The sequence below is a fragment of the Nannospalax galili genome, unplaced genomic scaffold, assembly GCF_000622305.1.
Source record: "Nannospalax galili isolate Female #2095 unplaced genomic scaffold, S.galili_v1.0 scaffold488, whole genome shotgun sequence".
Taxonomy (NCBI): Eukaryota; Metazoa; Chordata; class Mammalia; order Rodentia; family Spalacidae; genus Nannospalax; species Nannospalax galili.
Window position 1 is genome coordinate 565,081 of NW_008360316.1, and position 10,869 is coordinate 575,949.

The 10,869-nt window shown below is 46.1% G+C and overlaps 1 protein-coding gene across 1 annotated transcript in view; it reads left to right on the top strand.

Moving 5' to 3' along the window:
• LOC103727194 (guanylate cyclase soluble subunit beta-2-like) overlaps nt 1-9,399 on the top strand; it is a 109,702-nt gene extending 100,303 nt beyond the window's left edge. Inside the window, exon 15 of the mRNA XM_029559591.1 lies at nt 9,221-9,399. Within this exon, the coding sequence (XP_029415451.1) occupies nt 9,221-9,366 (146 nt within the window). The 3' untranslated portion in view covers nt 9,367-9,399. The remainder of the gene's footprint in view (nt 1-9,220) is intronic.
• The last annotated feature ends 1,470 nt before the right edge of the window (nt 9,400-10,869 follow it).

Consider the following 10,869-nt stretch of genomic DNA (forward strand, 5'->3'; position numbering starts at 1 on the left):
CTACTCCACAGCCCCCGCCCAAAGACAAACTCTTAATCCAGGGTCCTCCTATTTATATATGCAGGGTGACTCTTTGAGACACAAGAATTACGGCTCTACTTTTTGAAAGTGGGGCTGTTCCAACGAGGAGATGGCTATCAGCAGAGCTTTAATGATGCCATCCATGGTTTGTTCTAGTATCAGCTCAGCTCAGCATCCATGGGAGATGAGGTTGGTTTGGGCTACATCTTACAGATGTAAACACGGAGGTGGAAGGGCCTAACCAAACACAACAACCCCTGGCTAATACAAACCAGGAGCAATTCTCATTGGAGTTTTTGGCCCTTGAATTTTTAGGCTCTGGGTGTCTTACCCGCCAACATCACCTCTCTCCCTCCCACCAACATGGCATTCTCACAATGCAGAGTTCCCGGAGAGCAGGGGGAGAGTACTTTTTTTCTGTTTCTCCTCTGTGTTGTCAGAAATGGGCAAGCAATAGGATGAGTGGGTGCTATGCCATGTGATGGTGGGGGTTGGGGGGAAGGTAGGGCAGAATTTTTCAGAAGGTGTGTCAGCTTATACCTTACACCAGTCTGTGCCATTCACCTTCCAGGACTTCCTATGCCTCTGATTTGAGAGCAGCATGCGGAGCCTAGCCTTGGTTAGCAGAAGCCCTTTCCAGTGAGCAGCCCTGAGTGAAAAGTGAGCAAGCATGCCTCTACTAAAAGACACAGAGCCCAAGAAACAGGACAGAGGAGGCACAGAAAGAAGGAGCTGCCAGCTGATCCACCAACCCTAAGCAGGATTTCTATGTAGATCTGGAAAAAGCACCCCTTAGGAGGGTGAAGGCTGAATAGTCCCCAAGCATAACTTATAAAAGAGGGAAATGGAAACCCTCCCTCTGGGCAAAGGTCAGCTTCTACATGACCCCCTTGGCTAGGTAGTTCAATGCAGAGAAAGAACACAGCCTTATATGGGGTCCTCAGAAGGGGTCCATCCCTTTTCTTTTCATGTTTCTATACACTGCCTTGCCTTGGCACCCCCAGCTGCCCAGCAGCCTATAAGCCTCAGCTCTTAGGCTCTGGGTCAAGGCACTTTCCTGTCTCTTGGGGCTGTGCCGTGGTCCCTGGAGCACAACACGGGGATCTCTAACAGCAACAGGAAACCTTGGAGCACTCAGGGGACATCTAGGAAGATTCTGCTTCCTAAGGGACATGGTAACCTCAGGGGCCTGGGGCATTTTCCCCCAGTGACCATTGCCATCACCACACAGCCGGCCAGATGGAGTCTCTCAAAGCCAGGAATGGAGGAGGGCTTAAGGGAACATGGCCACGTGGCTACTATTCCCAAGCTGGCTTCTTCAATTTCATGGCTCCAATGGCACACATGAGCTGCTGTTTTGGATGATGGGGTGGTTGCGGAGGGTGTGAGCTCCAGGTGGCTCTAAGGAGCACAGCCTCTTGAAATTCTGAGCTGGGGAAGAGAAACCCAGAGTGAAAAATGAGTAATAATGCAAAAGGGAGGGACATGGCAGTGTCTCCCCTGTGCCCTTTGTGAAGGTGACAGCTTCACCCCATCCTAGAGACCCAAAAGAAAGCAAAAACAGGACAGGGGACTGACTGGGAGCCCGCCCCCAAACCACCCTCCTTTCCCCTGCTGTCAGAAGCAGGAGCATTCATGTGGTCCTCTAGGGGGAAGAGGACACTGAGTGTGTTAAATCTCTCTCAGCAGAAGATGGAGACACTGAGCATGTTAAATGTCTTTCAGCCTTCCTGGCACAACATTTCACCACTGGATCTTCTGTCCTTCACATAACACACTTAAAGGGCACACCCAAGAGACTGCTTATGTTTGGAGGCACCTGAGAAAACCTCCTCACCAGAGGCAGCCTCATGGAACCTTCCTTAAGGCTCTTTTGCAGAAGCAAGGGCTCCTGAAAACCAAGATAGGAAGTCCTTTTCTGTCCTGAGGTACAGGGACGGTCAGCAGCTGCTCCACAAAGGGCATGTAACAGATGGGGAGCTAGCTTCAGATACTCCCAGTACAGCACTGCCCTTAAGACCTCTGGGGAGTTAGGATGTGTCTCACAGAGATTGGAGATGGAAAAAAACAGAAAAGGCCTGTATGGGTAGTTTGGGGCCCCAGAGCAGGATGCATCTGACATGCTGTTTATTGTATTTTGAATGAGCTTTGGTTTTAAGCCATCCCCACCCTAGGTACTCCTGTTCTGAATGATCACCCCACACATGCAAAGAACCAAATACTGTGAAAATGGGTTGATCTCTATACACCCACCATGTGACACCACAGCACTCAGTAACATGCCTTCTTTTACTGCAGACTGCCCAGACCCTGCTGCCCACTCTGCCTGTGTAGACCTCAGGGAATTCGTACAGCTGGAAGGCAAAGCCCCAGAACCTTCTGCTCCATTTTTGCCTCTGAGGAGGGAATGGGAGACCTTTCTCAGTTCGTGCTCTCTCATCACCATTTGGGAAGTCCTTCAGCTCTCTTCTAGTCCATTCTTAAGAATAATACAGCTTGGTTTTCAGTATGTGGTCACAAAGGAGGGATGAAGACCCAAGGGTGGGCCTGTCGAATGCCACAGGGGATCCCAGTGTGTAGCAAGACAAGATATTGCTGGGAGTCCATGGGCCCTTCAAAGGAAGGGGGTCTCTGCTGCTGCAATTCTTTTTCTTAAGCTTTTATTTTATTCTTTAATGTTATTTGCATGAGGATATGGTCTGCATATGTGTAAGCACATTCATGTCGCACAATGACTGCAGAGGCCAGAAGAAGGTGCCCAATTCTCTGGAACTGGAGTACAGGTGGTTGTTAGCTGCCATGTGGGTGCTGGGAGCTGAACTCCAGTCCTCTGTAAGACCTGCCGGTGCTATGAACTGCTGAGCCATCTCTCCAGCCCCTGCTGTTGTAATTCTTAACTGGTTGCACCATAAATTTCTCAGGAGAACAAGTCAATAAACTTTTCAGACTCCATGAAGGGGAACAATTGATTTTTTCCAACTTCTGTTGCATGGGACTTCTCTGTGGAAGCCACCAACCAGTCTGTGCAGGTCTGGGCATCTTGCTTAGAGACAGGAGAGCTTCACAGCTGGCCCACTGATTCTGTATTTATCTAATTGCTTTTCTGCACAAACACCAATAATGACAATGAGAGGAGAAATGGAGGCAGCCTCTGTTTGGAGGACACTGGATAGTGGAGAACTGGCATTTGTTGGATAGCTTTGTGGTAGCCCTTCTACTCAGATGGTCTCATTGGATACATCAGTCTTAGCACATGGCCATCACATCACCACTCCTGCAGTCGGAGTAAAATCTTTGAAGCTCAGAAAGGCCATGAGATTTGTAAAAGTCTTACGACGAGTGCATGGGGAGACCAGATTTTGGTCTGTAGGCTTGGGTGTCATGGATAGACCATATCCATGGGAGTCTACTTTGTGTAACAGATCAGGACAATTTTGTAGTTTTCCCAAATGGTGGGCTATTGTACTTGGACTTCTTGGCTCTACAGCGGCTCCATCTTGTTTCTCTCAGATTCCTCTGGGCCCCACCTGAAATGGCTTCTAATGACTTGCAAGTGTGCTTAGCAAGTATATTAATGACAAATTACTTACAAACTGTGGGTGAGTGGTAAATGAGCACATAACCATAAGGGTCATGGGCTCCAAATCCACCCAAAGTCACAACTTTCCCCGATAGTGTGAGTTTGAGTTTCCCATGGCACAGACATTTTCCTGCTCTCCAGGGCTGGCAGCAGACAGTTCTTCACCTTGTAGAGTGCATGTCTCCTGTAGGAAAGACCTACTTCACCCTGGTTCTAATGCCATCCTTGAGGGTTTGCAGGCCTTCTTTACTCTTGGTAGTTGTAGGATTTTTTTTTGAGGAGACCTGACCCCAGACAGGGCACTGATGACAGACTAAAGGACTGCACCCAGGTCTAGCTTGGTGAGCCAGTGAGTTTATTAGGGTTATTACAGGAGCATGGGTAAGCTGCTCATCATCAAAAGGCCCACCAGCTTGAGTGACGTTTCATGAAAGCTGCAGTGTAGTAGGTACTCTCAACAGAAAACAGGACCCCAAGGCTGTTATGGGAATTAACCCAACTGACCTGACCTGTCCAGAATACTCAAGCCATATTCAGGATGCAGAGGAAATTATTCTTCATTATACATAACCTCAGACTGGGCTAACCTATACCAGAAAAACTGAAACCTGGGCCAGAAACAGGTATAGGGTCTTAAATTTTTTATTATTTTTATTTTATTCATATGAGTGTTTTGCCTGCATGTATGTAAGTGCACCCCTGTTGTGCAATGACTGCTGGTCAGAAGAGGGCATTGGATTCCCCTGGAACTGGAGTTATAGAGAGTTGTTAGCTGCCATGTGGGTGCTAGGAATCAAACCCAGGTCCTCTACAAGAGCAGCCAGTGCTCTTAACTTCTGAGCCATTTCTCCAGCCCCAGGTACATGTTTGTTATGTGACTCCTCACATCATCTCTTGGCAGTAATCATAGTGGTAGATTTGAGACTTCCAGCACAGAAGTACACATTCCCCTTAGGTTATTATAAGAAATTCAAACAGTATTTTATATAGGAGCAGATATTTCAGGCAAGTATGGGGTTGTAATGCTTCCCAGTAATATACTGATGCCAGAACAATCTTAGCTCTTTAACAAGTAAGACACATTGAAGCAGGTGTTTTCCTCAAAGACCACTGAAAGAGGCAGCATTTCCCAAGATGCTCACCTTGCAGGTTTTGTTTGTCTGCCTTGTCTTATCTGAGATTGAATTTAGAGTGGCCTTTATAATTTGAGTACAAGTAGAAACTTCCAAAGTCCTAACTGTTATTTCTACATATATCAACAAGCATACTTCTTACTAGGAGTACATAAGGTTCTTGTCAAATATATTTGTTAGTACTTACTCATCTACCACACAGAACAAAATTATACTGAGGTCATAGTTCATTAATTCCACATTAGGTTAATTTTCCCCCATCAAAGCAATTTATGCAGGAAGTAGATTTATTAATGTGCTAACATAGGTCTTGAGAGATAGTTCACTAAAGCAGGTCCTTGAATAAAGAAAAACTCAGTCTTTTATAACTTACTGGCTTTTCCATTTCTTATGGACAGCAACATACATTCTGATTACTCATTTAAAATACTGTAAAAGGATGCAAAAATAGCTGGAATGTGGAGGGGGGAACAGTGAGGCAGTGAACAGGAGACACAGCAGAAACACGGACATCATTTACTCCTTATGTTATCATGGCATCCCTGGAGCTCTTTGCTCAACTTGTAGGCAGCTCCACTCAGGTGTTTCCTCCTATTTGAGTTTGTTTCTCCATTGCTGTGACAAAACAATACCAATACCAACTTGGGGAGGAAAGGGTTTATTTGGCTTACATCTCCCAGGTCAGAGTTCATCAGGGAGCTCAAGGAAGGAACTCAGGTTCAGAGCCTGGAGGCAGGAGCTGAAGCACAGGTCATAGAGGAACACTGCTTGCTCCCCTGGCCCTGCTCAACCTGCTTTCTTTCTTATACAGCATAGGCCCACCTGCCCAGGGGTGACAACACCTATAGGGGGCTGGGCTCTCCCACGTCACTGTCACTCAACAATCAAGAAAATTCCCTATAGATAAGGCCACAGGCCAGTCCCCAGTTGAGGCTCCCTCAACCCAGGTATGTCAAGTTGACACTAAAGTTATCTAACACCCCTCTCCCCAGTCATTGTTTACTGCTTTTATAGCTCTGGGGAGGAGCCTTGTAAATCTTGTAGCTTTCTGACCTTCCTCAGTCTTATAGGCCTCTGTCTTCCCTCTAGGAAAACACGTTTCAAGTCTGAGGAAACAGGTACACAAAAGTAGTGAAAACTATGGGGTTCTTAGAGAGGTGGCTTAGCAGGAAAGAGCACTGGTTGCTCTTGCAAAGGACCCAGGTTTGGTTCCCAGCACCCACATGGCAGCTAACAACATTCCATAACTCCAGCTTCAGGACATCTGATGACCTCTTCTGACCTCTGCCATCATTGCATGACACAGGTGCACTTACATACATGCAGGCAATATACACATAATATTAATAAATAAAACAAAGAAGAGTAGTGAAGACTGCTAGAGAGTCAGTGTGGGAGCCCCACCCCTACAATCACCCTGGTCCCTTCCTGGGCATCATCATGGAGACATGCTTCTTCCAGAAGCCAAAGCCCAGCAAGACTTGGAACCCAGACCAGAGAATCTTGCTACCTCAAGATTTACCTCCTTCCCAGGCCATGGAGAGTTGAATAAACACTCAAGGCTTCTCTCATTGGCCACATCTCTACCACTTCAGCACACTGTCATCTGCTTGCTGCACACAATGGCTGTTTGGTATGCTCTTCTATCTGACTTGGCTCCTGGTTGAGGGATACAGGCAGTTCTCTGACTCCTCCTTGCTCTGGTGGGTGGGTGCCATTACTCCCGAGATAGGATCTCAGATCCTGGCAGCAGCCAGGCATACTGCAGAGACCTCTCTACAGCCAGTTCTTCCTCTTCCCTCAGCCTTCTTAAAAGAGCTCCAGTGAATCCCTGTGTGGCCCAGCCACCTTCTGCTGTGATGGTAGGAAGCCCTGGGCATGACCCAGGCCTGAAGGCTGTACCTAGAACCTTGTTTACACTTCAATAGCATGCTTTTCGTTCACTAGATAGTGAATTTGGGTGTTAGATGTGTCAGTGAGAAGACTCCCTAGTGCAATTAAACAGGAGTTTTGAGCCAGAACGAAATCAGTGTGTGTTGACTTAGAAATTTAAGCAACCACCTTTAAGTATGGACTAAAAACTTGGCTCTTCAGCTGTCCCTGCTGGCAAGCTCTCTTCTGGCATCTCTTCAGGCCCCAGTAATGCATTTTGCAAATTTCAGCTTGCTTTGACTTGTCTCCTAACTGATTCTCCCAACAATTATAGTAATATTTTCCAGGCCTACTTACATATAGTGCTTAGGCAAGTAGTCTAGGCCCCTCTCTTGAGGTAACCCCTCCTTAGAAATCACAAGTCAGAGGTGTCTACTTGCTGGATTCCCAGCAGGTTAAGGACTTCTTAAGCCAACCCTTAATTGTTCCTCTGGAGAACTTTAGGGGTAAGGGTCTCTCTCCTAATCAAGCTTAGGGTTTAGTGGTCTGCCTGCTGGGACTTTGCTGATTCACTTCAAATTGTCTCTGCCAAACAAGAACACTTCCCACCATTTGCAATCCCCCTTTTGGGGTAATTCTTGGATGGGTTTGTGGTCACTTTGTTTTCAGGTTCCTTGCCCCTTACTTTAGAGTCCTCTTTCCAGATATGTCCAGTTAGCTGGGGTCCAGCTGGTTTGTAGCCAGCTTCTCAGCAAAGCTGGGACCCTATGCTCAGCTCAGAAGTCTTTCAGCAACCTTTCTGAACCGTTCTGAAGTATGGAAAGCTAAGTGTCACAGCTAGTCTAGAGAGCCAGGTTGCTGGAGGATTCCGTCTCTGCCTCCTGCTTGGGATTACAGGCAGGCTGCTACGCCCACCAGTTTGTGCTTAAGCAGCTTTCCCCTAGGAACCATCCCTCAAACCCTAAGTGTTTTCAATAGGGAAAAAAGCACACCTTTCTCTGCACCGACCTGTTTTTCTGTATTTGCGATGATACTAAAGCAAAAGTCAATTCAAACCTTTTCAAAAAACACAGTCTTATTTAACTTGCATGGTCCGTTTCTGAGGAATTTAACCACTTTTAAAATTATAATAATTGTCACATCTCTAAGAACTCTAATACTGCAATAAACTCATAATTCAAAATGAAAGAAATAAAATTAGTAGAGAATCAGCTAAAAAACCTTAATATTTGAATAAGTAACAAATTCAAAAGACTTAAACATATTGTTAAACATGATACAATCTTTGGTTTCTGATGAGAGAGAGAGAGAGAGAGACAGATACAGAAAGAGAGAGACAGAAAGAGACAGAGAGACAGAGAGACAGACAGAGAAGACAGAGACAGAATATGCCACAGCTATCAAACCATTAACTAGTGACATCATTACTTAGCAAGTCCACTTTGGTTATACCGTACTAAAATGTCATGTTTGAAAAAAAGTCTACATTTGAGAGTTTTATGGACTTTTGACTTCCTGTCAGCTTAGGTCCAGTTTAAATATTCTATATAACTTGTCTACTAGAGTTACCCCAAAATATGGCCCTACCTGTCTGGAATCACCCACCCCCTTCTTTGCTCCATCCAGTCTTTACCTCTTCTGGGCCTGAGGACATGAGACTGGAGATAGTCCAGAAGGCCAACATTTCCATGCCACCACTTATATTCAGTCATGCTGTACTTTAGGAAAGGGGCATGTCTCAGTACGATTGTGCTGGAAATTGCCTTCTCTTCATATCTTAAAGGAAAACCAATTATGACACAGGTTTGTGAAGAAACCTGAGGTCCTAACAGACCCTGATGTCACAGAAGGCTACTCCTGAATTTGGGTATGGAGATCAGACTTGGTTGCTTGTTTTCTGGTTTGCCTCACAGCTCTGAACTTCAGTGTCTGTGGAACAATGATTACTGTAATGAAGGAAATGGAGATGACATGTGACTAATACCTCAGCCAGTGACCTTTCCTCATGAAACCACAGAGCAGGTGGGCAGCAGGGGGCAGGACAGTATCTGCAGCCAGTCTCTTGTGGCCATCTTCTCTGGCCCCATTCCCTCCTCTCCTGGCTCATAGCCTAGAGGCAGCTCTATCCCTGGGTCTTCTCTCTGGCTTCCATACCTGGATGAATTAGTATCTTGGAGTTTTTACTCTATGTGAGGCATTATTGTAAATCACTTCATATAATCCATCTAATTTAATTATTAGTTTTCCCCATTTTACAGATAAGGAAATATGAGATTCAGAGAGATTAAGTAACATGGCAGTCACAAGCAAGCAGTGCTATGCCACCAGCATGTGGCACCAGGTCTAGGCACCTGTGACCCTGCTGCCTAGAACACTGACAATTACAGGCCATCAAGAGCAGTGAATTGGTGCCGAGGTAAAGGTGTGACAAGGTAACAGCATATCAGAAAAGAAAACAGAGTGGGCTGGGGGGCAGGGCATGGTCTTTGTAACTGTGAAGACCTTGTACACAGAGGTAGGAAAGGCCAAAAGTGCCTCACTGTATTCCCAGGGGCCTGGATTGCAGGAAGGCTAGCTGGAGACTCTATTCATTGACGCCTCTGTCTTGTTGCAGCTTCTGATGAAGCCACACCTCCTGGGAGCCCTGTGGCAGGACAAGACTCCATGGAGGCAGCTGCTGGTCAGGCATCTTCAGATCAGACCAAGATAGGCCCCTTTCCTAATCACCCCGTGCTGTCTGCTTTCTGTGTTTTGCTGTAGTCAAGAAAGAAAGAAAGAAAGAAAGAAAGAAAGAAAGAAAGAAAGAAAGAAAGAAAGAAAGAAAGAAAGAAAGAAAGAAAAGAAAACAAAGCAAAACAAACCATGCCTCTGGGATTCATTTTCTCTATTCCATGGCAGCAAAGAAAAGTGACTTAGAATCATTTTGCAGCTCAAAATGTCTTCAACTCCCTCTCTGCCTCATCGTCCTTTTGAGAATAAAAGTCTAGAAATGAAACCCAAGCCTGACTGGTTTGTAAAATACGCTCTGACAATCATGGTTAAAAGCCAGCCCTCGACCTTGAGTCTGGCCTGTTTGTTCTCCAAAAGACTGACGTGGTCTGTGGGGTGTTTCTGTTTGCCAGTTCTCATGCCCACAGTTTCCCAGCCTTGGCCTGGACAGGTGCCCTAGGGACCAACTCCACAGGACACCTTGACCTTGAAGCTTTGGTGCCATACTCTGCTCTAAGTGTGGTGGGAGAGAAGAGGAAGAGGAGTTGAAAAGAGCCCCAGACCTTGCAGTTCATAAATCACCCCTAACATAGCCAAGATGTGGAAGGCATTCTGCCAGGGGTTGAGAAAGGAAATCCTTTCCTTTACTAGCCCTGGGTATTATATGGGGCAATAGAATCAAAGCTACATTCCCCCAGAGATTTTTTTCCCCCTGAAAGTAAAATGAAGAGGAAAATGTGAAAATCACCAAAGGGCAAATTTAGGAAAGTATGAAAATAAAGCCAAGTGTAGCCAGACACCTAGGTCCCTTGGCCAGGACCTCACCACTGCCTCTAGCTTTAGGTGTAGAATCACCTTCTGTAGAGAAGAGAGTAGGGACTGCTCTCAGAGCCTCACCCACCTGTAGGACCAGGGAAGGAGGGTAGGTGGGGCCAGGCAGAAGTTGTCTGTGGTCCATGCTGCTCCATTTGGGATGGTGAGAAAATAAGTGTTTTTTGGATCTAGATGATAAAGACAATCTTAAGGACACAATGAGCTATGACTTGTTCTTATTAGCAACTTACCTGTCCCAAGGGGCATCAATTGTCATTCGCGCCTCCCAGGAGGATATGAACAAGACTGGATGGACTCTGTCCAAAGCCAATCCCAGAGGCGGGGTGGAGGTGGGAGGGTTGTGACAAGAGTTGAAATCTTTGCTCATATCCTGACAACCTTTTAGAAATGGACAGAAGTCACTGTAGCACAACAGAGAAGAGCAAGTCTGGGTTAGACTGAATACAAAGAACAGGTCAAGAGCTATAGGCTCTGGTCCCAGCTCCACATCCTCTTGTGTTGCATGTCAGTTTCATCAGCTATATGGGGGATGTGGTAACTCAGTGGTAGAGCACTTACCTAGCAGGTGTAGGGTCCTAGGTTCACATGACAGTAAGCCCCTCCCTACAAAATACATGAGATATAAAATGGAGTAGTGACTGCTCCCTTGTGTACCTCAGAGGTTTAGTGTGAATATGTGTGTATATGTAGTGTATGTGTGTGTGCAGTTGTGTGCAGGTA